The 27,277-nt window shown below is 35.3% G+C and overlaps 1 protein-coding gene across 1 annotated transcript in view; it reads left to right on the top strand.

Annotated features, from left to right (window-relative positions):
* LOC150082216 (obg-like ATPase 1) overlaps positions 1-27,277 on the top strand; it is a 333,082-nt gene that overhangs the window by 201,584 nt on the left and 104,221 nt on the right. The window contains exon 6 of the mRNA XM_090380053.1: positions 23,857-24,032. Coding sequence (XP_090236179.1) covers positions 23,857-24,032 — 176 coding nt within the window. The remainder of the gene's footprint in view (positions 1-23,856; positions 24,033-27,277) is intronic.

The following is a 27,277-nucleotide window of genomic DNA, read 5'->3' on the forward strand; positions in this document are numbered from 1 at the left end:
TGAAATTGAAGGGGTAACATTTCAGTAAATGGCGTAGTAGTGGCAAATGATGAAAGAAAACAAGCAGCCAAAATAAATAAATCTCTCTGTTCTTAGGATTTATTCCGTTATTACAACGGTTCTCCTCAACCTAACATCGAAAAGTCATTCCTTTATTCTTTTTTTCCATTTTCTTCTATCTTCCCAATCTCCGTCCACCAGTCCTCCTCTATTCATAGCTGTTCTCACACCCTCTATCCACGTCCTTCTTGGTCTCCCTCTCTTTTTCCTTCTCCACGGCCTCTCTGGGCAATCTGTCGTCCTCCATTCTCTTCACATGGCCAAACCACTCCAATCTTTTCTCCCCTATTTTTTTTTATCAATGATGTTTTTTTGGACGTTCATTGTATTCCTTATAAATAAATAAATATACTAATAAAGCCTCCACACTTCACTCATCAATACCCTCCAAAAATGTGTCTAGTTCTTCCTTGAATTTATTTAAACCGTCCACTTCTACAAAAACGGATGGAAGCCTGTTCAAACAATCAACTACCCGCTGGCTGAAGACAAACTTCCACACACCTATCCTGTGCAATCATCCTTCCTCAACTTTAATTTATGCCCCCTCGTGTGTAGTCTCCAGTGAGAGGAAGAATGCCATTAACATTCAGCTTAATTCCAGTAAAAATAAAACAGTAGAAACAATACGATAACCCCTGTGGCTCACATCTGGTGAGTATGGGCTTAGCACACCCATGGTCCTGAGCTGGATACCATCATTCTTCTCTTTCTTGGTGATTCCCTTCTCTCTCTCAGGGTAATTCGGGATTTTTTTTTTTTTTTGGCTGGTACAACATAAGCCTCAGGCTTCCTTGCACCATATAGCTAATAATAATAAAATCATGGTATTTCCCCCCCCCCCCTCTTTTTTTACGTTGTGGACCCTTCTGTGCTGTTCACCTACGCATTGTCGGAGTGTGCATGATTAAACAAGTCTGCCCCAATAAGCATTATCATATTCTCTCGATTATGATTTGTATCCATTAAAAAAACTTCCAATCTATCAAAAATGAGCATGTTCGTATGTAAGATGAAAGAGTATACGTATTTTTTTAAACACTCTTAAAATTTCTTGTTCTAGATTTCTCCAGCGTCTCCCTTTGTTGATGGATCGTTGGCAACCCTGATTGTACCCATAGAGTAAATATAACTGGAGTGTGTCCTGACATCATACCGTACGATCAACATAAAACCACGTGACTTGGATATAAGAGGACAGAATATATCGAATTGTGCTTTTTAATGTACTGGAAACGTAAATGAACCTCAAAGGAGGATCAATATTAACTGAGAAGTGGTATTATTTGTAACTATTGTGTGGACCCATTTATGCTATTTAAATCTGCGCTTACACTGAGAAAAGCAGTTACTCTGAATAAAATTGATGTTGCCACCGCTGATGATTTCAGCATAATACAAATATCATTGTAAAGGAATTTACGTTATCTAATACGTTAGCAAGTAATACAGATTATTTATACCTGTTTTCACTCTGTAGATTTGTGTTATACAAAAATTTTAAAAAATGCTCTTTACTGTAAAATTATTAACTGAAAAAAAATTTTAAGTTACATAAATGACAGAAAATATTTTTTTCTAAATCGATTTCAAAAAATAGTAAATAATTCTCTATCTAATAGCATAATGCTAGCAATATACCGGCACTTCCGGTAGCCATATATCTAAGTCACGTGGTTTTGTTAGTCCCGCATTAGCGAAGCGGCTCTCCAGTTATATTTATTTATGATTCCTTCAACCCAATTTACATCTGGATACTTGTATCAGAACTTGGATGAAAATCTGTGCCAGTCTTAGGTAGTCTGGGGTCCCGAAGCACATTTTCAGAGGCCGTAAAAATATGATCGCCTAGGGGCGCTGTAGAAACTTATTCACTGCACCTCGGTAAATTGGGCCTTGTGTGGTTCTAGATACTTTTTGTATATGATGATTTCACCTCATACATTTATCCAAATTACATGATTTGTATAATCTTTCAAAGAGATAATACATCCCTAGAAAGGTTTTAAAGATTTCTGAATGGTTATCACAAAATGGTAGATATATATCTATTAATTTAGCTATTAGTGAGAACAAGTAATTGCTAAGCCCCCCTTTTGCCTTCTTCCGGTACTGAAACACAAGTTTATTATTATTATTAACGAAAAATACATTTATATATTATCTTAAAATTAATATATTATTGCACTTTTGCATTAAAGGCCATTTGGAACGTAAATTATCTCTTTTGCTTTGCGTTGTGAATAGAGGAATTTTTTTTTTTTTTTATCTTATCGCTGTTTATCATCATGGTATGCTCTATTTTTTTTTTTTTTTTTTTTTTTTTCACCTTCTTTCGAGAGGAAATTCATATCATGTAAGTTTTTACTTTTCCAGTCGCGTTATGTGCCACATGTAGGTTACGTCTTACGATGAGCTGAGCTTCTTCAAAATGGATTTCTCCTTTTTTTTATATATATATAATGGAAACAAAAAAAAGTTAATAGTGTTGTTTGATTGCTGTTGATGCGAATAGTAGGTGGGGGTATGCACACGCGCGCGCCATCCGAATCATGATTCTGTCAACCTCACGGGTGGATGGGGGAGGACATAATGACAGGATGGAATGCAGCCACTACCGACGCGTCCGACTGTCGTATTCTGCGTAGATCGTGTCTGCGGTGGTTGTGGTGGCTTATGGATGCTACACGCAAGGCGATAGCTTGACCCACGTTACTTGGAGATGCAGCAGATATCTGCACGAATGATTAAACGGGTGCCCCGAGCCGGCGTCATCCATCTTGGACAGCCAATCGTTCCTCACCTGTCAGGAACAGATTACAGGGTAGAGTCGCCGAGCTCGGCTGGCTGACAGGCCAGGGGAGGGTGCGGGCAATGATGGATACCAGCGACTCGGCACTCTGGGGCCACCGAGATCACCATTTAATTGCTGGAAATAATTCGTGATGAGAGTCACGTGCTCTGTAGGTCCACCTCTTCTGGCTGGGGTGTTGGACTGGGCCTGGTCACTAGCCACTGCTGTTTACCACCCTGACAGATAGGTTACGGGCCGATTCAGTCGGAACTAGCTAGCGAGGGATTTTTCCGTACCCCCTGCCCTCCCCCCATCCTACTTCTGCTTGATGTTTCTTTAACACACATCTTAAAAGCTATGTTGTGAAACTAATGCAGTGTACTGTTCTAACGGTATGCACTTTTACTCAGAAGTAGCTTGTTTTGTTTTCATTAATCATGGTCTTTTTTTTTTTTTTTTTACTTCCCTTTCTTCTTTAAATCGGTCGTTTTAATTTATTAATTCCTTAGAGGAGGAATACCCCCCCCCCCCCCCAAATTTGAATTTAATGGCAATTATTTTTATGGAAAAATGTCCTTTTTCAAAGTACTTATAATTCTACCAATTTGTCATGTCACGTATGCTTTTTTTCTTCGCTGTCTGAAGGAGCTTGAGAAGGAATCTGAAGGAACTTGAGAGACGTTTCTCGTATACTAAACTAGTAATTAAAGATCCAAATATTTTAAAGCAATTCTGATGGAAGACGAAAGCAAGTTTAACATACCTTCATTGTATACACGCTTAAAAAAAAAAAACTTTGTTAGAGCAACATGTGGAATTGTTTTGACGTGCTATTGCATATTCATGAAATTCTAATATGTAATCTTGTAAATCTCGCATTTTTACACATATTATGACTATACGAAAATAGGTCACATCAAAATTTAAATGAGCAAGGGGCGTGAACCACGATCATGATATACGAATTCGTAAAATAGTTTGCCTGGTGAAAACTTTTTACGCTCAGCATTTATACTTTTACTACAAAATTTAAAGGCACTGTGGTACAGAAGAGGTGAAATGAGTTTGTATCAATACGCTAGGCAATACAGTTCGTGTGAATTCTGCGTTCGGAGAGACGAATTAGAAGGGGGAAAATCGATTTAGGTAACATTTAAGTGAGATTATAATTTATACGAAAAGTGTTAAGTTTTGAATTTACTATGATTAGAATTATCAGATATTACGACCATTTCAGTATTCATTTTTTTTTTTCTCTTGGCAGTAGTATTGAGCTCTTTACGTTTTAAAATTTCATTGTCTTACCTTTTTTAAAACTTTTAATATTTAACGCTATAGTCATTATCTATTTTTAAATTACGGCTGTTTATTTTTTTAATTTTTTTTTTTTATGGGTTCTCTCTCTCTCTCTCTCTCTCTCTCTCTCCTCTCTCTCTCTCTCTCTCTCTCTCTCTCTCTCTCTCTCTCTCTCTCTCTCTCTCTCTCTTTCTCTTCCCCAACCTTCTTTCGCATTAACACGTAATGAAATTACATTTAGAACCATTATCTTTTCAATTCAATTATTTCTGCTCATCTGTCTTTTAAAAGTTCACATTTTCACGTTTATTGCTACATTGCACAGTAAACTGTAAAGAAAACGGTAAGTGTACTCGTATGGTCATGGGATTGAAACCTACAGGCATAAGTGATGACTTGAGGTCGATCTTATTGATGCTGTACGTCTACGGGGGATACTTTGATTACATAACAGTCATTCATTGTTGTATATTTTGTGCTGTGGTGCAGATTGACAGTCATGAAAGTTTAATTTTCGAGAACCCGAAAACATAACTCCCGCCAAATTCCATGAACTCTTTTTGTCTGATGAATGAGATGAACAAATTCTTGAGTATTAAAAGTGCGAAACAATGGGCAGTATATTTGTATAAAAACAAACATGTAATAAATTGTAAATATGGTGTGTAAATATGTGTAAAAAAAAAAATGTAAATTGTAAACCCCCCCGAGTTATTAAAAAAAATAACTCGGGGCGGGGGGCAGCATGGCTTACATAAAAGGGCTCGTCCAAGTAGGCATGTTACAAATAAGAAGTGTGAGAATGTTTGTTTAACTTTCTGTTCGGATTCCGTACTTAAAATTTGTAAACGCTTCTCCGGAAAATGCGTGGTGCCATATTGGACTTTTGCAAGGCCGAGGCCAAAATCATTAAGAAAACCTCTAGGCCATTAACATCTATTAGAATTTCCTTAAAAGCTGTTATGTGAACGAAATTCAAAAAATAAATAAATAAATAAATAATAATTTATATAATAGTATCCAAAAGTTAAGTTACAACCATAAAATATCAGTATGATTATCATCGATAGCCAAACAGCGTTCACCACAGGCAATACTAGGCCGCCGTAGCCTAGTGGTCATGCGCGCGGGTGCATAAGTACACGTGCCTTGAGTGACCCGGGTTCAAGCCCGTGACTGCTGAATACGGTGCTGTTTCTTGTATTCTGTCTATCTTGTGAACCCCTCTGACCGTTTGGTCGTCCCGGAGTATAAACAGAAAATTTATTTATAGAGGCCGCCGTAGCCGAGTGGTCATGCGCGCGATTGCATAAGTACACGTGCCTTGAGTGACCCGGGTTCAATCCCCTGAATGCTGAATACGGTGCTGTTTCTTGTATGCTCTCTACCTTGTGAACTCCTCTGACCGTGTGGTCGTCCCGGAGTATAAAGAGAAAATTTATTTATTTATTTATTCAATGCTGTGCGCAATATTAGCACTCACAGATCTTAGCATGGAGACTTTGCGAGGCAGTCGACGTGCCCCAATTTGTTTCTTAGCGTGTTCCAGTCGGATTCAAGTTTAGAGATCTGACTGGCCACTCCATCTGAAAAATTATCGTTAATAAAAATGGACTTTTGGGCCTATGAAAGCTTCACATACGGCTCAATGATGCTGTCCCTGTATCTCTGAGCAGTCAAGGTGCTTTACTCATAGATGTGGAGATTGATGAAGATGTTCAACATGATGCTTACCTGGACCATCAGGCTGTTACAGTCAGAATGTCAGAATTAGAGAGAAGGGAGCATGTACCGCTTTCTCCCCAAATGAGACCGCCGAGCATGTTTCAGAACTGAATTTCACTTCATGTGTAAAGAGAACATTAGTCCCTTAGCTCTGGAGACAGCGTTGTCTGCATCAAGTAAGATGGGCTCTCCAGTTGGACACTGAGAAGAACACACTATTGGGCCCTTTTCTGAATCCTGTATACAGTTTGTCATGAAACTAGTTTCTGTGGGCTTGAGATAGCTGTTAATATTTATAAAGCGTATTATCATCTAAAGCGCCATATTGTACTGTATGTATTTTGTCTGTATAGTGTGTTCACAGGCCAAATTGTATTTTGGGAAAATTACTATTATGTGAACAAACAGAAGTAAACTGTGAGGAAAAAAACTTGAGTTTTGAGTTGAAATAATGACGAAACAGAAACACGCAACCTTACCTCAAAGATTTATGCTAGAGTAGAGATTTTATTTTCATTTTGGGCAGATGACCAATTTTTGCTGTCTGCTTATTTCATATATCATTATTTGGAATTTCATCCACTTCTACTTCCCGAGTTGGGTTGACCGCCTATTAGGCAGCATTTTCGAATTTAACTATACATTAAGGAGGAATTTCCTGTTAATGCGCGGAATGCCTGTAATCTTTGGGATGTGTAGGCATTTCAGATTAAGGATTGTCAAAAAAGTTTGTACTTTGATTACGACAGATTGTATGTGCCCCCCCCCCCCGGTGTATAATGCCCAAAATCTGATATGAATGTGATCCATGTAATCTATTTTTTCATTTTGCGCAAGTAAAGATCTGCATTGAATGTAACTAAAATTTAAAGCCAATATATGAATTCCTTTCTTACTGATCAAAATACGATTTATTTTATTTATTTTATTTTTTTTTTTGGTACTGTCCTCTTATATTCCCTGCTGCAACGCGATGTGGAATCTAGATAAGGTATGTTTGTTCGAATAACTCTCCAATAAGTTTTTTGCTGTAGTTATGCAGTTAGGAAAAAAATTATATGTATAGGAGGGGCGTTTGAAATTTTCGTGGCCTGAGTATGAAAGGGCAGTGGTACAAAGTTAAAAAGTTCTGCATAAAGTTTCATGCAGTTTCAATAACGTCTTTTTTTATTTATTTATTTTTTTAATTACAGGTCCTCAAGTCAACAAAGTTGTGTTAATGAGGAAAGATGGACAGAATCAATCACCATGCAGTCATCCAATATTTGGGGGGGACTAACGCCAAAGGCAATTCGTGAGGATATGGTTACAACGTTGGAGAGGATGCTCCTTCCTATTCCATGGTTAAGAAGTGAGCGGAAGAATTTAAATGAGGGAGGGAGAGCCTGGAAGATTACTCACGCTGTGAAAGACCTACGAAGTCCATCACTCCAAAAGTTGTTGATAGTGTGCATGATCTGATGACTGATTGACGAGCGACAGTTCAGTATATTCCCAGTGTTTTGGGTATCTCATCTGAACGTGTACCACATAATAACAGGTGTTCTCTCTCTCTCTCTATGAAAGAGTCAGTACGATGGGTCCCAGTATTGTTGACAATACTTGATAAGTCAAGTGAACATTTGCATCGTTTTCAGGCAGATCTAGCAAATTTCCTTGCAAGGTTTGTGGTTATGGATGAGATGTGGGCCAGTTCAGTAATTTCATTCAGAGACGAAGGAGCAGTCTAAAAAGTATAAACACAGCTCTTCTCTCCTCCAAAGAAAGCCAAGTCGATTCCTTCTGTTGGCAAAGTTATGGCATCGGTTTTTTGGGACGTTGATGGAGTGTTGCTAGCAGATTACCTCCAGAAAGGCCAGACATTCACAGGGGCATGTTACGCAGATGTTTGCGTGGCAACATGGAAGACAAACGTCAAGTAAAACTCAGCAAAGGAGTGGTGTTTCACCAGGACAATGCCTGGTGAAACATCATGTCTGCAAAGCATGAGTGCGGCTTTGAAATCTTGGACCATTCCCCATATTCAGCAGGTCTAGAACTATCGAACTTTCACCTGTTTCCTAATTCGAAAAAAAAAAATACGTTTGCCATACATTTTCCTACCGATAGTGAAGTCGTTGCAACACTGGATGAAACTCTCTTCGTAGCTGGAATCAACGCATTGCAGCATTGGCGGCAAAAGTGTATTAACTCCAAAGGGGACTGACTATGTTGAAAAGTAACATGTTACCAGGCTCCTCAAATAAATCTTCAGAACCCAGGCCACGATATTTTCGAACGTCCCTCGTATATTATGGCGCCATTTTCCCTTCTTCCCTCCATTAAAAAACACGACCACTATAAATTATAACTTTTGATATGTCCACAATTCTACAGAGGAATGCTATCATTTGAATTATTCATTTTATAATTTAATTATGAAAACGGTTCCGAGATGTTTGTCAGCTGCTTATAGCGTCAATTTTTGAAAGCGCTAATAAGTTTCGCTAGCTTGCCTAGAAGCTGGGGGGGGGGGGAGCAGTTTAGTACACCTCTCCAGTATTACAGATTTTACTTATTTTTGATGTGCCCTAGTGCTGAAATCTTAGATCCGACCCTGTTATAATTCAGAGGTTTCTGGAGCAGGTTTACTATATTCGTTTTTATTATTTAGATAAAAAGCGTGAAATGTATTAATACATTTTACACGTACCGTTTTTAACTGTTAAGGAGTCCCACCAAACGAAAAAAAAAAGAAAGATGCTGGACCAATACAAAACTGTTTACTGAAAATTGTGCAAAAATTTAAGTTTTCTATGCACAAAGAAAATGTGCATAATTGATATGCACATTTTCGTAGATTCTGTTGTTACTATATTTTCAAATCTCGAAATCGTGATACGGTGCGGAATTCTGGGGCACATTCCAGAAGGAAATTACGCCAAGGAAGTGACGTTGAAAGCAATGTGCTATCCTGTAAAATGAACAATTGGGACAAATCTTTCGGCTACTGCGGAAAACGTATACAGTTATGTAGTAGGGCATGTTACACTACGTTATGCTACAGTTGTGTAGTATAAGGCGACCACATGCTATTGCTCTTATTGATGCTATATGCGTACAGGGTGGCTTTGATTATGTAACTGACCAATTCCTTGCTACTTGTTTAACACTGTACTGAATATTGGTTATTGTGTAAATATGTGGAGGTGCGATTTACTAAAAGAAATAACCTCGAAAACATAACTCTCGATGAATTTCGTGAATTGTTTTCTTCTGATGAAGATGGAAAAAATTTCTGGTTTTAAAAAGTGAACAACAGTCATATTTATTAAAAATATTATACAATAGAACCCGAATAAGATGTTTTCCAATGGACTGAAGGTTTAGAACTTCTTAGAAGGGAAAATGACTTAAGGGTATGAATATTAATTACACAAATGAAAATGTCAAGATACACATACATAAGTTAAAGACGATTTTTAAGTACTATTTCAGAATTTATGAATATTTTACTCTATGTATGGGAAACATTTTTAAACTGAGAATTTCTAATTGTTTAAAATTCTGATCATTAAACTCATTACCAAGTTGAAAGGATGAGCTCCTTTGGGTCGACCCGGCTAGCCAGGTGGGTAAAGTGCCTGCCTGGCAACCCAAAGGTCGCGGGTTCGAATCCCGCCTCGGGCTTGGATCAGAGTAAAATGCAAAAACTTTGGGAGGTGCATTATGGCCACAGAAGCCGATGCGCCAACAACTAACAAAAAAAAAAAAAAAAAGAAGAGCTTTGGAGAAAAGTAACATTACGGTTAGCAACCTGAGTAAATTCTCAGTGGTGAAGCGTTGCGTAATAGAGGTAGTGCGATATCAGGGCAACTCGTTGTGAAGACATTCACAGTATGAAATGTAAAAAACGATGCCATTTCATCTACTTCTGTGGTTTACTACGAACTAAAATTATGCTTGGCAATAACTCGTTCGATTACCAAATGTTTATATTGTTTAATATTAAAAATAAAGAATTTCTATATTTAAAAAAAAAAAAACGCATTAAGTGGGAAAACGTCATTATACACTGTGTATTCTTTATTACAACTTTTTATGCGGGAAACTTCTTACGCTGGAAAATAATACATTGCAATAGATTGAGGTGAAATTGGGACTTAAGAAACCAAACCTTGTACAGGGGAAAACTTCTTATGCTGGAATTTCTTATCCGGGTTCTACTGTATCTGGTATCGATTCATGTCTTTCTAATTCTAAGCACATGCCTTTAATTCGGTTGTAGGATTATTAGCATTTTGTGCGCTGGAATATTATTTAATTTTCGATATGCATGTATATTTTACATATCATCAACGAAACTAACAAATATTTAAGCAGAAACAAAGAAAAAACAATTATTTAAACAAAAATAAATTTTCATAATACTGTAATGCACTTTACATCTTTTTCCTGTTCAGGGCTGCATTTAGACATGATTGAGATCCTAAGAAAAAGCATAGAAGAGGCCTCTAAATTATGCATTTTTTACCTTCAAAAAGGGAAACGGTGAGGTCTCTTTCAGATAGCGTGGCCCAAGCCATGGCTTATTTGGTGTAAATCTGGCCCTGTGCCTATTTAACTTTCGAATTACAAATCCACTCGGTCATGACGATAGAATGAATAATATATTGAATGAATTCTGTTAAGTTAATCGATGATATAACAATCGATAAAAAGTTGAAAATGAAATTGTCGTTGCCCCGCTTAACACAATGAGGGACACGGGACTTGCATTTGTAAATTGGGATGTAAATCGGTTGGCAACCTGAGTAAATCCAGATTTTTCCGATAAAGCCCTTGCACTTCAGATGCTGTTATTAAGATCAAAATAGTGTTGAGGTATAGTAATTCCGTTAAAAGTAGGATCACTCTTTTGTACTTTACTTTTTCCATCAAAAATTTCCCCCCCCCCTCCACATGGTAAGAATTCACAGTCGATCAGTGCCTATTTTAGTCTGTCTTTTCTGTCGAAGTTAAACCTACCTGTCATATTAAGAATGTAGGTACATCTAGTTGGCTAGAATCTGCTCATGAATTATTGCTATGTGCACAGCATGGTAACTGCTCATTAGGATGGAAAATGATCGTTAATGTAACAAACCATGCTATGCCGGTTCCTATTTAATTCCATACGTTCGTAAATGTGATTGCGTGATGTGTAATGCTAACTACATCTGAAGTTGGTTAGAATTATAGAAACGGGATGATACATTCTCTCTCAGTGTCTATATAAAAATGAAGCCTTCCTTTCTAAAAGTCGATTCCCGAAAGAATGATACAGTCTGTAATTTCACTTTAATCATTAATATAAGTTGAGATGCTCTAAATCAACGTCATAGTTGAAGGCAGCGAAGCTTGTCTGTCTGGTTGAAAATTGACACAGGTGGTGTTTTTACGACTAGAAGCAAAATTATTAAGTTAAACTTTAATGGACACTATACAATACGTTGCAATGAAAACAAATTTATTTCATTGCATTTTATTATATATATGGGATGTAATAATCTGTATACAACAGAGTACAATACATACTCCTAATATTGTATCCATAAAGAGGGAAAAGTCATGGAACTATTTATCTTATCTGTACCATTCCTGTGCAGAAAAAAGATTGTTTTCGTCGTAACTATGCAGTTTGTTTGAGGCTACCCTACGTTTTGTTGTAACCATTTAACAAATGTTTTGGACATCCAACTTCAGGCCCAGTGTTTCGCATCTGATGCACTATACTTTTGCTTGACTCTGCTCTACACAAGAATGGATTCAGCCTCTGTTTTTCGGTTTTTTTTTTTTTTTTTTTTGAAGGGGGGGGTATATGAAATTGTTCTATTTATATATAATACTGAAGCATAACATACGATATGCTTTTTTGGAATAGAATAATTATGGTGTGCGGATAATTATCCCCTATGGATCTATCCTTGGCTTGACATTAAGAAATACTTCATTCAGACGTGCCACGAATATAGTATAACTCCAACGATGTCTCGAGTGACAGAATTCGAATACCACTGTTTGTAACTAGCGATGGATATAGAAAAGAGATTATTTTCGGTTATTGCAATCTCTCTATTACTAATCTTTCGATTATGCCCATAGCTAGTTACAAACATGCTTCGTGCTTATTGTGATATTTAAAAGGCCGACTTGATATATATATATATATATATATATATATAAATGATTGGTCATTTTTGTGAAAATACAGTGGTGTTCATTCGAATGTTATAATCGAGTGATATTCGAATGATATGAGTATATTCTTGTAAACAACTTGGCGTTCGTTTAATATTGTAATTTGGGTTATCTAACCGAATGGCTCCTAGAAATGTATTTATACAGGACAAATCATAAGCCACTTAACACTTTTATTTCAATAGCAATGGTAAAAACTGGTTTACATATCATTGATTAAACAAACAAATAAAAAAAAATTATAACTAAACAAATATTTTCGAACGTTATTTTTCGAATGGTGTTGTGGTGACTAATCTTTAACCTACTGTCTCAATACGTAAAAGTCATTACGTACTTTGTCGTTAGCGCATGATTAATTTTAGATAATTTAAAGCATTCAGCAGCGAATGTTTTCAGTGATGTCTGAAAGTCTAGTTTACAGCCTTTTCTTTCAGTTAAACTCATAGGAAAAAATTCTGCAGGAATTAAATCTGCAGCAAATGTCTATCTATTTGTTGGGGAATTTTTTTTCAATAAATAAAAGTCTCATCAGATTCCTTCTCCTGTCAGGATTATCATAATTTAGGACTTAATGATTTTAGAATATAAACTTTGCCTCATGTATTTTAAAATTCTTATAAAAGAAGTTTCTGACACTGGTCCTCTTATGAGTTCCTTCTGCATTCCACTGCTTCTCCAAGGAGCGAGAACTGTCCCCAACCTCATCGTAACTGCTTTATTGCAGCCAACAAACCAGCTGACAACGGGCCATACATTTTTTTTTTTTTTTTTTTTTTGCAACGTATGAGCGCGATTTGTATTCTGTAATATCATAAGATATCATAATATCTTATGATATTACATGGTAACCAAAGCATACCTTACGAGCGCCTAAGGTATGCTTTGGTTTTCTGCCTGGTCAGAAGTTGGACAGACTTGCTCTAAGAGAGAAATTTTGGTTGCCCTATTGATAAATACGGAAATAAATGCCAGTTTCTTTGATTTTTAAATTAAGGGAAAAAAATAAAAGAAAATATTTTGAATAATTGAAATTTTGGGATAACTGGAATTCTACTCTGATAATGATTTCAGAAATTAGTAACTTTTTAAGCTACTAATTTCTGACAATTCATTAATTGTCAACCTACAATTAATGAACTGGCGAAATCCAGGCTGGTTTCCTCCACTGAGTGCAAATAAGTATTGCTAAGTTACGGTTTTAATGTTCAACTATTAAATTTTTCTAACTTCAAGACAATGCGATCACGACCCTGCATCAATTTTTAAAATTAGCTTTCACAATATGATTTTATTTATGCAGCGTTTACATTGAGATCTACTCCACTATAATATTACGTGTGGTTAAAACGTTGCTGATTAAATTTAAATTGTAAATAAGGGGGAGACAAATTAGTCTTTTCTTGAAAATCTTATGATATTACATGGTAACTAAATTTAGATGAAAATTAACTCTGGTTTGCATAACTTTTGTACTCTGTATCAAATTTGATCTTACGTTTATAAGATTTTGGACAGACAGACATACTATTTAGCTTCAGCTTATTTATAGCTCCATATTATTTTCTGGTATAAAATAGCTTACATTTCACCTGTAATGGTGGTTGTTTGTTGCATTGTGGGGATTGATTTATGTAAGGTTTATTTATCATTATTATTTTGTTTTTGCATCTGTTGCTTCTGTTTCAATAATTGTTATGAACCTCTCAAATATAGTTTTGTAGGAATGAACACTGCTTCAGTATTTTCCACGATCTTGTTGATTCAGGGATCATTAATCCTTCTTGACTTAGTAATCATAGGGCTGTCATTCCCTAATGATTACTAAGTCAGGACAGAACATATCGAGTCACACGGACCAGAAAAAAAACTCCAAAGAGAGGCTGACTGACTTAATTTGTACTGAAACATCTCTTGAATCTTTGACCAAGCAGGTACTGATTTTATTTTTTCATAATTGTCTATCTACTGGGGCGCAGACAGACGGGGAGGAGGGGTACTGACCCTCCTCGACAGCATTCAAAGATTCGTTTAAACATCCTTTTGGACACAAATGCCTAGAAAGGATAAAACGTTTTACATCTCGGACGCGCCCTTCCTTAATTAACAAACATGATGTAGCAGCAGTTTACCCTTCGTGCACAACTAGGCTATGAAACAGTTGTCTGTCTGACTGACTGCTGCACTATAGGAGGATGTCAATATAGCGATTGTTTGTGCAGTTCTCAAACTTGGCCTGATTACAGTTTGCCGTTCGAAATGTCGCTTGGAAAACACAATATATCGGAATAATGATTAAATCCTGTGACACAATAATATCAAACAATGGTCTGTTAATAATAAATAAATAGTAAATGAAAATTGCCCTGGTACAGATGATAACGTTATCTATCTTATATTATACATTTTCAAAACCGTTCTTGAATATAGGTTTGTTCACGATATTGGCTTCGAGTTTTGCATCTGCAAGATAAATCATCTATCGTTCGAAAAGTCTTAAACTGGGAATCGAGTTTGGGATATTAACCAGAATTTAATAAGTTCATTTTTAAATATAAAGTAATTGGTGCATTTTCAAGAGTATCCGACTGATATTGTAAATCAGAATATTATAAGTACAGTGATATCAGTTGAATTGGTAGTATAACCAGACGTAGCTGAGTTAAAAGCGGAAGTGCAGCACGACACGCGTTTGAGTTGACTGTGTTTCAGTCGTCCCACTTAAATGTTTTTTTACTTATCGTAATGTATGATAATGAAGTAACAGTGAATAATCATTACAAAGACACATGATTGAATTCTGAATACACTGCAAAAATTCTGTGGCTTATTTTTGAATGGGCCATTGCCAATTTTTATGCATACTGTGTTTATAAAATAATTCTGTGACTTGATTCTAAAATGGCTATCTGCTGTTTTCGCATGAGAAGGATATATCAAAATAATGGTTCAATCATACTATAAAACAGCATATACAAAAATTGACATGGCCATTTTAGAATCAAGCCACAGAATCGTTTCTAAGCTTCTTTGGGGTTGGTAAATATTTTAATATATCCATTGCTTTTAAGTGACTGTTTACTTTTTATAGTGTTGTTTTCTTTTCCGCCCTGTTTATCGTCATCTCACTTACTTGTATAGTAACGTCTAGTAGGTCTGAAGGTTAACGCAAAACAGTAATATTGTGATTGCCTCAAACGGCATTGAGTTTCTACTTGAAAATTCAGTAGACGAATAAATATGGACCGGCAAGAAAATATGGTTCGACATCTTCGTAATTACGAACTCCATAAATACATAGGTAGAATGTCATTATTCGCTGTTGCACAATGAAAATGTGTTTTGTATGCAACTGAAGGATGTGAAATTGCTCACTAAAGAAATAACCGAATGCGGGTGCTGAATAAAGTGTTCGTGGCTAGATGCGGACCTTGATACTAGTTTTTTTGGCATTTTTAATATAGTGTATGTTCACAATCCGAAATGGATTTACTGAGTTGTATGATGCAGTCCCTGATTTCTCAAGATTACTGAAAATATAAATATATACGGGACTCGAAATGGAAAGTTTTATGAAACGGATTACAAAATGGTATACGTGTTAGGTATTCCATTTTGCTCTCAGAGAAATGTGGAAAAAAGGAAAAGAACGTTCAGTTTGATATACTTGTATATTGTAATAAAATCAGTGTATTTGAACTGTCCGTATTTCTTTTAATTATTATCAATTTTGTTTCTTGGAATATTTTTATAATTCTTTAAATCATATCATTAAGTAATAATGGTCGCGTTGCTTTATTGGTATCAGTTTTGCCTTATTATACCGTTATACATTTTACTTGGATTATTAGCGGGTTTTTAAAACGATTGATACTTTCTTCATTTGCTAACGTATATTCTTAGTGTGTTGTAAAACAAGTAACAGAAGTGTTTGACCATTAGTAAAGGAATTTTGACTGGAGGTTATTAAAGTTCTTGGCACGAGCCCTAAACGAATCGGTAGCTTTGATTCAGTTTGCCCGAAGGACAAGAGTGCCGACACGATATATGTAATTTTCTTAACCGAGGATATTATTATCAAGCATGTGAGCGTGTTATCATGTTTACTGACCATCCCTAATCGTCGTTATGAAGATATAGTAAAACAAGTAGTAACTCCTGAAGCTTAACCACCAATATAGTTTATGGTTTATCAACATTAAAATTATATATAAACCACTTTTTTTTGCTGTTGTTGTTAGAAAGAAAAATGCTATGATTAATTTTCTTCTAAACTTTTGCCTAGGGATGTGAAGCTTGCATTACTTAAAGTGTTACCATTCTTTTATACTGTGTAGTCTTTTTAAGTATACTGTAAAATACTGTTGTTGACTTATATATTGTATTGAAAGTAATGATAGAAAAGTGAATGCAGGCAATTAATATTTTCCAAATTGATATAACTATTAAAATCGCCCTTCTGTTCATCATGGAATATTGTTAAACCATAGGGTTAGCCATGGTACATAAACTTTATGTAATATAATTCCCTATACATAAAAGTATAGTGAATAATATTATATACAACTGGATACATTTTATATTTATAGTTTGGTGTTTCTCCTTCAGTATATAATAACGGGGGGGGGGGGGAATCCTCCCTCATAAGAAACCAAATACAAGAATTGAGTTGAATTCAATTTATTCAATTAACATAGATGTTATCAAAACCAGACTTAGAAATAAAAAGATAATATTCAAGAAGTGTCAGTCATGAATTTCTTTTTCGAATATAGAATTTATGAAAGCATATTGTCTTAATTAAAGTATGGTGCAATTGAAGTATCAAGAATTTCTGGAATCCCATATATTTTAATGTGACTATATTATAAAAATATTTAACTTACACTAGTTTTAATTAAAAAGTAGCTGTTATTTAAAAGTTTATTTGTTTTATAATTTTCAGTGTAGTCATAAAACTTTATGATTATGATTGTATTATTATGATGTCCATAAACTGTGATCATAGTAAGCATATCAGCTTTTGTGGGGAAAATCCTATTAAATTTTATGTGAAATAGAAAATTTCATTGTTTATTTCATTTATTTATTTCTGCAAGTTTTTAAATATAGAAATTATAACTAATTCTTTCTTTTATTTTCTTTCCAGACCTTGCAGCGAAATGCAAGGTCTTACACTTGAGGAATAGCAACCCCAAAATAAATTATACACTTGGTGGGGTTGAATTAAAAACAGTAGAGGAAGAAAGGGATCTGGAAGTGGAAGTTACAATGTAGGCAGATATGAAGTTTTCTGAGCAGCGTAAACAGGCAGCCAAGAAAGTCCATGGTGTCCTATGGATGATTTATCGAACATTATCCATTAGAGATAGGAAGATCATATTCCACTGTATCAGGAAATTGTGAGACCATTTGGAATATTGCATTCAGGTGTGGAGACCTCATCTGAAGAAAGACGTTGAGCTTCTTGAAAGGGTTCAAAGATGGGCAACTTGCATTGGGAAATTGACAAAAGGGCGACTGTACAAGGAAAAACTCCAATTATGTGGGCTACAGAGCTTGGCAACCAGGCACCTCAGAGGTGATCTGATTTTGGTTTATAAGGCTCTGTGAGGGGTTAGTAAAATTAATGAAGGTGGAATTTTCACTGTTATAAAGAATTCCAGAAGTAGTGGCCATAAATTCAAATTACAGAGGAAGAGGTTTAGATTAGATTGTAGGAAGTTTTCTTTTAGCCAGTGAGTCATTGATTGCTGGAACAAGTTGCCTTTGCAGGTAGTTGAGGATGCCAGTTTTAATAAATTCAAAGGTCAACTGGATAGTTACCTATATGAGGAGGGAAGCATATAATTTGGTGAATTTCCTAACCTTTTTTTTTTTTTTTTTTTTTTTTTTTGTTTGGCCAGTGCAGCAAAAGCCTGTGACTTCTTTGCACTATGTGCCAAGTACTGTTACTATTACTGTTTTCCCTAAAACTCGATATAATGTTAGGATAGATTATTTATACATTCATTTATTATATACTGTATCAAATAGAGTATGAAATAGGCAAGTTGATACCACATGGTTATTAGGGAGTGAACCCAGTCATATGGCATGGCATTTAAATAACATCATCAGCAAAGTGCATGCAAAAACTAGTGTTAGTTAAATGTATGTAGTGTTTTACAGTTCTAAAGTATTAGATTTTTATTTCTTAAATTAATTGAATTTTAACTAATTACTTAAATTAATTAATCTTAAATTAATTGAAACTAATAAACATGTTAACAATTAATTTCTAGTTGATTAATTAATAATATATAAAAGTAATTGTTTTCACTTCACTACACGTACCTCCTAATGTATTGAAATTTTTTTTTTACAATACTTTATAATGAACAGCATGTGAAGTACAACACATGCTGTGAATTAACATGCATTTCAGGTTCTGTGATTTAATGAAGTAATGTTTCTCCTGCGGTTATTATAATAATAACAACAGCAGAAACATTAATATAATAATAACCGCATTAATAAATATGGTTATTAACAAGCAAAAATTCATGATTTTTATGCATGAAACAAAATATGCATAGAAAAACATAATATTCTGTGCTTCAGCTACAGTATATGGGTAGCCTATGTAAAGCAAACTATAGCATTTCATGAAAATCCACCCCTAAGAGTCAAGTTATTACACAGATGAATGTACGTGAAGATGTTAGGCTTTTTTCTTTTTTTTTTTATGAAAAACCCCAAATACGAAAGGTATCAAAACCTTTAGTACTGTGCATGGGTTGAATGAAGAAGATGGGGAGGGAGGGGATGCTGGAAACTTTGCTCTGGTATGCTAATTCTCCTATAAACAAGTCAAAATGTACTGTACAAGCAACTCCTATATAACACGGAACTTATACAACATGGTTTTGCTCTAACATGATTAATAAATTGCAGCAATCCTCACACAACATGGTACTTATATAACATGGTTAGAGAATTGCGACAAACCTCACGTAACATGGTATGTTTGAGCTTTTCTGTTGGGGGGAACCCTATTATGTTGGACGTAATTTTTCAACATTTTCATTCTTTTTGTGAATGTAATGTTGACTCACTAATCATTATGCAAAAAAATAATTATTGAGAAATCCCCATATTAGGTTCTGTGCTATCGCAAACAAGCACAAGTAGTACGTAATGGTTCAGGGCTAAAGCCTCAGGTTACGTGGGGAGTTAACTAACGTACAAGTTAGTGCAATTGCATCATTTCTGTATGTAGCCAACTACTTAAGTAGTTATAAATTAGCATCATTAATATTGTGATACCTTCAAAACAAGTGAAGGTATCACAATATTAATACCTTCAAATTGTGAATACCTTCAAAACAAGTTGCCATGATATTACACTACCTCGAATAAGTAGTGCTTCACCATAGGAGAAAACTTGTTACTTATTCTCAGCGGATACCATCACCCATACGGCACCATTTTAGAACTTATTGGCTCCTCATCAGTGGGTGGGCAGGTACCCTGATGTTTATGATGACAACCCAGTTGCGAAGTATAACTCCACAATATGAGAGATGCCTGATGGTGCGGAGTTATAATTTAGATTACAGAATAGTAATCTGAGGCTTTAGCCTAAACTATTCTGTAATCTAAATTACTCCACACCATCAGGCATCTCTCGTATTGTGGAGTTATACTTCACAACTGAGTTGTCATCATGGCAACACCAAAGTACCTGCCCACCCACTGATGAGGAGCCAAAAGTTCCGAAACGGTGGCGTATGAGTGATGGTATCCGCTGAGAATAAGTAACAATAGTCTTCTTCTATGGTGAAGCATTACTTATTCGAGGTAGTGTAATATCATGGCAACTCGTGAAGGTATTCACAATATGAGATATACTTAATGATGCCAATTTATAACTACTTAAGTAGTTAACTATGTACAGAAATGATGCAATTGCGCTAACTTGTACATTAGCACAAATAGTGCTTGTTTGAGACCATAAAAAATTGTGACTTTGAAGCATGCAGTTCGTTACTTTTGCGGTTTTTGTAAGGTTATTTTGATTTTTATTTGATCGTTTATAAACTTTTTGGGTATGTATTACTATACTTTGTTCTTAAGAACCATATTGGAATAATTTCTTTGTTGTGAATTAAATTCAAGCTCTAAATTATGCCTTAAGGAAAGTAAAAAAGTACCACTCAAAAGAAACTTTATTTCTCTAGAATCAAAGATACAAATTTTGGATCGTCTTAAGAAAGGGGTAAAAATTATCATACATTGCAAAAATTTTTAATTTAAATGAAACAACAATCTGGGCATAAAGAAAAATGAACAGAAAATTGCAACTGCTGTTGCTGCAGGATCTTTAATTTCAGCAAATATGACAGCTCTTCCCAGAGCATCAATAATTAAGAAAATGGAAAAAGCACTCAGTATATGGAATGACAATAGCAATAAAAAAAAGGATCTCGTTAAACAGTAATGTAATTAAACAAAAGGCACAAAACTTTTTAACCATTTAAAAGAAAATGAAGAATCCTCTATTAACCCAGAGTATATTGCCAGTAAAGGTTGGTTTAAGCAATTTAAAAACCACTTCTCATTACATAACATAAGAATTCGAGGGGAAAGTGCATTGGCTGATAATGAAGCTGCCAAGAAGTACTCAGAGGAATTTCAAAAAATTATGGAAAAGCAGGGATACACACCACATCAAGTTTTCAGTGCTCATGAGACAGGTCTTTGGTGGAAAAAAATGGCCAACAAGAACGTTCATTTCAAGAAAAGAGAAAACTGCACCAGGTTTTGAGGGATCAAAAGATCATGTAACATTATTTATGTGCAGTACCACATAAGGAGATTACATGATAAAACCTATGCTAGTTTATAGATCCTCTAATCCTCGTGCAATGAAAGGTGTAAATAAAAATGTGTTATTAGTATATTGGAAAGCAAATAAAAAAGCTTGGGTAACTGCCGATTTATTTAAAGAATGGTTTTTAAATTGTTTTCTGGCAGCTGTGGAAAACTATTTAAAGTGAAAAATCTAGATATCAAAGTTTTATTACTACTGCTAGGCCATCCAAAAGATTTTGAGTCATCCAAATGTTGAAGTAATGTTCCTACCACCTAATACAACTTCTTTAATTCAGCCATTAGATCAAGGCATTATATTTAATTTTAAAACTCGTTACATCAGAAAATTGTTACAATGGATTTTGGAAAAAAATTGATTCAGAATCTATTGAGTGATGGAGACATGGAAACATTTTTTAATTGTGGACTGTATCGGAATCATAGCTTTATCATTCAAAGAAGTAAAACCATCAACATTAAATGTGCGTTGGAAAAATATATGGCCAGAGTCAGTTCATTCAGGAAATATGGTCGAACCGACAGAAAACAAAATCAGTGTGATAGTAGAACTTGCTAAGTTGGTAGGAGGAGAAGGTTTAAACCCAGATTATGGATTTTTTAAAGCGAGCAGAAGAAATTTCAGATGGCGAAGATATTCTGCATCAGAGAAAACTTTCTTGTTTGATTGTGCTTAGCAGCAATGAAGAGCAAGAAAATTAAATGAATGTACATTATCTGACATATATGTTTCATAGTTTGTAAGATGTTTGTTCAGTTATTACTATTTTTAATAAAAATTAAGTTTCTGATAGTTATAAAAAAAAATAGTTTTTTTTATAGCTTTTGGAATGTAATCCCCCTTTTTCTACTGGTTTTTCGTCCTATATAACACAGTTTTGCACTACACAAGGTTTTATAGGAACCTAGCTACCGTGCTATACGAGGATTAGCTGTATTTAACTTATTGTAATTAATATGGGGCCACTTGGGAGTTTATTCCTAGTATGTGGTGCCCTTCAAAAATTTAATAAGCAGCTGTGATTGGTGGTGAACATTCCTCTATAGCTGATTAGCACGTGTTTTGAGTTGATCATGGTTGCAATTTGTGTGACTGCTAAATACAGTTAAATGATTGTATACTTGTCAGAATGATTGAGTTGTAAACTTCTCTGACCTGTGGTTCAGAGAGAGTGTAATTAGAACTTTTTATACAATTCCATTAATGATCTGCCACCAATGCCATATTATCTGCATATCTAACTCTCGATAACTCCCCTACCCATCTTCACCTCATACATTCTCCCTCATCCATACTTTCTATACCAAATGTGAATTTGATACCTCAAAGAAAGCTAGTGCATCTGGTTGCAGTTTAATGAAATATTATGGACAACACTGATCTGGCTTGAAAATAATAGTTTGCTAATTAATGGTAAGAGGGGTGAGATAATCAATTTTTATAACATACAAGAAAAAAATATATATATACAGTAGTTCACAAAATCAAGCAATTCAGACTAGTCTTTTTTGAACTGTAGAATTCTTGAGATGCTCTTATGCTGTTATACATAGGGTAACGATTCTGCAAGTGAAATATTTAATATTACGCAGAAAATCATACTGAATGTGACTTCACTACACTCAGTACATGAGCTTAAAATATTAACCAAAAGCCACAAATTTGTGAGAATACAACAAACCACACGCATACAGCCATGAACTGATAAATTAGATGAACTTTAGTTGTGCAGGTGAGCTGAGAAGTGGCAACTGAAGTTTAACATTGACAAATGCAAAGTACTGCATATGGATAGCAGTAACCCCAGAGAAACATACCAACTATGTGGTACTCAGGGTGGTAGAGAATGAAAAAGATGTGGGGGTAATTGTGCAGTCAGATGAAATTTTCTGAGGAGTGCAGACAGGCTGCCAGAGCAGGTCATGGGGTATTGTCAATGATATACAAGAATTTTGCTAGTAGGGAAATGGAGGTGATTATCCCTTTGTATAAGACAATGGTCAGGCCACGCCTTGAGTACTGCATACAGGTCTGGAGGCCTCATTATAGGAAGGATGTAGAGTTGCTAGAACGAGTGTAGAGAAGGGGTCCTCTTACTAAGAAAGGCTTAAGTTCTGCAAATTGCAGTGTCTGAAGACTAGGCACCTGCGAGGTGATCTGATTGAGGTGCATAAGGCCTGGAATGGTTTGAGCAAGCTCAGTGCTGATGGGATTCTTCCCCTTGCTCAGATTACAAACCTGAGGGAGCATGAATTCAAATTGAGGGAAGACAGTTGTAGAATAGATATGTGGAAATTTACCTTTAGCCAGCGGGTAGTTGATTGCTGGAACAAACTTCCATCTATCGTTGTGGAAGTTGGTAGCATAAATAAATTCAAGAAAGAACTAGATAAAGTTTTGGAGCCAATGGAGATGGGAAGGTTTTTTTTTTTTTTTTTTTTTGGCTGATGCTGTATAAACTTGCTTTCTTGCATCATATGCCTCTACTAATGCTTATGCTAACTCAAGGCCTCATGGCAATGCGATATTGTAACATAGACCAACAAATAATTATCAAAATGTAGGATGGCTGACTAAAAATTTGGAATACGTCTCGGTACTAACTGCTTAATTTGATTTCAGTGTTTGCCAAAATTTCAAGACCTGTGTTAAAAGGAGTGTTACATTCCTTGCTTGCAAGATATTTTACCATGCAATTAAGTGGTCTGTACAGTTGGGCTAACTATAAAAAACACAGTATAAATGTATTATCATACAGAGACATAATACAATATATAGATAATTCTTATTTTTTAATAGGAAATTGAATTGCACATACATTTTTACATTACTGTGAATATTTTAGTAGTTTTATGGAAGTTAAAATTAATAGATATTTAATTAACAGGAGTATTTGAAGATGACAATGTATCCCATGTGGAAGGTGATGTGAATCCTATTCGAGATATTCAAATCATCAATGAAGAGTTACGGTTAAAGGATGATGAATATATAATTAATTTATTAGATAAGTTGGAACGAACAGTAGTGAGGGGTGGAGATAAAAAAATGAAACCAGAATATGTAAGTTCTTTTCTTTCTGTATGATTAATTTTAAAATTACAAAATAAGATTATATATATATATATAACTATAAAGATTAAAAGGAAAAGAAAGAGTATGAAAAAGAAAAAAATTGATTATGGACGAAGGCAACTGAAAGAACCTAACGACCATAATAGTATAATAAGTAAGTAAAGACTGTAGAGGCTTTCTATTACTATGTTTTGCTTATTTCCTTGGTGTTTTGCATAACATTATTTTTTTGTTAATTTACTAATAATGGTGATATTGTGTTGTTTATTATTTATGGTTTTTATTTCCATGAGTTCTTTCAAATTTTATTGCCACTGTCATATTGCTATTATGAGCTCTATCATACATTCACAGCTCTTAACTTTTATTGCATATATTCTGTTCCTCTCTCAATACATCTGCCACATACTATTTTTTTTTTCCCTCTGATGATTCATGCTACTATTTTTAGCTTTAGCCACTAACTACTGTTGTTATATAAATTTTCTCACTTCTGACTGGTTAATTTCCTGCCACTTACTGTTTTCTACTCTTGGCATTTGCATATATTTAAGTATAAGTACATGCATACATATGAGGGGGTATCAAAAAGTTTGTACCCTTACCTAGAAATAATAGCCCTAGAAAGGCGAAACTTCACAAGAACTTTAATCCTTTTCTATGTACTCTCCATAGTAACACATTTCTTCCCTCTATGTATCAGTTGTTTAATGCCTTGATCATAGAAGTCTGCACTTTTTGCCTGAAACTACAATTTCGCTTCATTGATGACTTCCCAAGACGAATCAAAGCCGCGTCCACACAATGGTTTCTTCATTTCTCGAAACAAGAAGCAGTCTGATGGTGCTGGGTCAGGAGAATAGGGTTGGTGCTGCAGTAGTTCAAAGCCGCACTGGGCAACAAAGTTGATGGTGGCAATGGTCCTGTGAGCCGGTGCATTGTCTGACAGAAGACGGATACCTTTGGTTAACATTCCATGCCTTTTCACCTTCAAAGCATTGTGTAACTTTTTCAAAAGATTTCTGTAGTATTCTCCGGTAAGTGTGGAACCACAAGGTGGGTAATTCAGCAGGATAACTCCCTTTTCTGTCCCAAAACATGGACAGTATCACCTTCTTCACAGATGGAATGGTCTTTGCCTTTTTGGGAGGTGGGGAGGAGGCGTGCTTCCACTGCTTTGACATGTCTTTAGTCTCCGGATCATACTGGTACACCCAACATTCATCATATGTAGCCAACCGATCAAAAAAGTTCTCAACATCTGCATTACACAAATCCAACAGTTGGCGAGAGCATTACATTTGACATTGCTTTTGCAAAGGCATCAGCAATCTTGAAACCTATTGTGCAGAGACCTTAGACATGTGCAGATGGTCATGTAAAATGCTGTGGGCAGACCCATAACTAATTCTCACTGCATTTATGATGAAATGAATTGTCACACTTCTCTCACTCAGCACCAGCTGCTCAACCTTTGTAACCATCTCACTGTCTGTGGATGTTGATGACCTTCCTTCTCTTGGCTCATCAAAGACACTTGTATGAAACGGGAGTTCCGCACTGGAATTCCCGTTGCCACTTTTTTACAGTGTCATAGGATGGACAATTCTGCTCATACACAGCTTTCATTTCTTCGTCAATTTCCTGAGCTTTCTTGCCCTGCAAATGCAGGAACTTGATCACTGCTCGATAATCCACTTTGTCAACCATAGTGTTATTCCTCAGATTCCGGGCTCCACCTCTGGTGTACGATCACCTACACAGGAATGAAATTTCATGTTAGTATTGAATGTTATTGAAGATGCCATTTTTAATATGAGTTGCATTAAACTTATATTAAAAACGGCATCTTCCTACTGATGTTTTATCTAGGTCAGGGTACAAACTTTTTGATACCCCCTCGTATGTATGTGTATATATATAGGTATGTAATTAATTAATAGGAAAATAAATAAAACAATTACCAGTAGAATGGCAAACCCGTAGAGCGAAAAATAATAAAAATAAACCCATACATAATAAAATAGAAAAAAAGGGGGGGGTCAAGACACTGTATTGCAGAAGGAATGCTAAAATAATTTAAAGAAAGCCAAAAATACAATACCAATAACTGAAATTTTAGAATGTGCCAATTAGTTAAAATTTAGCTGCAACCTGAAAATAGCACCTGTTCCAAATTATGTGAAATATCATTAGAAACAGAGACAAAAACACACTACAACACTTGACCAACAAAATAAATAAAATAGACTGACCATTATGCCACATCTCGACAGAGGACCACAAGGCCCATACAGGTCAGGGAATCACTGCATTTTGAACATTAGACAAATCCATGTATTGTCAAACCAGTACACAAATCGGACTGCAGATGCGATGGATCTAGCACTCACATGGCAACATCATACCACTGACAAAGTCATTGTTAAATTAGAATATATACGGATAAAATTAGGCTATAGCTGACAGTATGAGCACAGTATTAGCTTATCATCTCAATATTAACCATGTAACATAGATTGAAAGCTATGGAAATAAAAAGAAAATTAATATGCACTATCCACCACATGCTGCTCAAAATTAATTAATTAATGGGAAAATAAATAAAACAATTACCAGTAGCATGGCAAACCCATAGAGTGAAAAATAAAAATAAACCCATACATAATAAAGCATAAAGGGAGAGGGAATCAGGACACAGTATTGCAGAAGGAGTGCTCCTAAAATAATTTAGCAAAAGCCAAAAATACAATACCAATAACTGAAATTTTAAAATATGCCAATTAGTTAAAATTTAGTTTTAGTTTCATTTTGCATTTACAGCGATACCTCACTTAGCACGGCTTCAAACTGCATGAGTTTCACTATAACACAGTTTTTAATCACGTTTAAGTCAAAAATTTGTTGTACATATTAAAACTCATTCAATAGCCTAGACATGTACTCTACATATATGCTGCATTATTGTAGCCTAGGAATGCATACATATATGCTGCAGTGCCAACTCTATTGTCTCACATGCACATGTGTCAATAGCTTCCCTCGGGCAGTCACCGGTAAAGTGCAACAGTGTTCAGTATTCTTAATTCCATCCTGACAAGATGACATGATAGCCTTTCATTTCACAATTTATTTTTTACCCCTTTAAATATGATCAAAAATATATTTGCATCTTGGCTAGAAATCGCTGCCAACAACATGCATTCTGTTTGGCAGCATGTTTTGCCCCATTT

This window comes from Mastigoproctus giganteus, chromosome 8, assembly GCF_048544385.1.
Source record: "Mastigoproctus giganteus isolate SK-2022 chromosome 8, ASM4854438v1, whole genome shotgun sequence".
NCBI lineage: Eukaryota > Metazoa > Arthropoda > Arachnida > Uropygi > Thelyphonidae > Mastigoproctus > Mastigoproctus giganteus.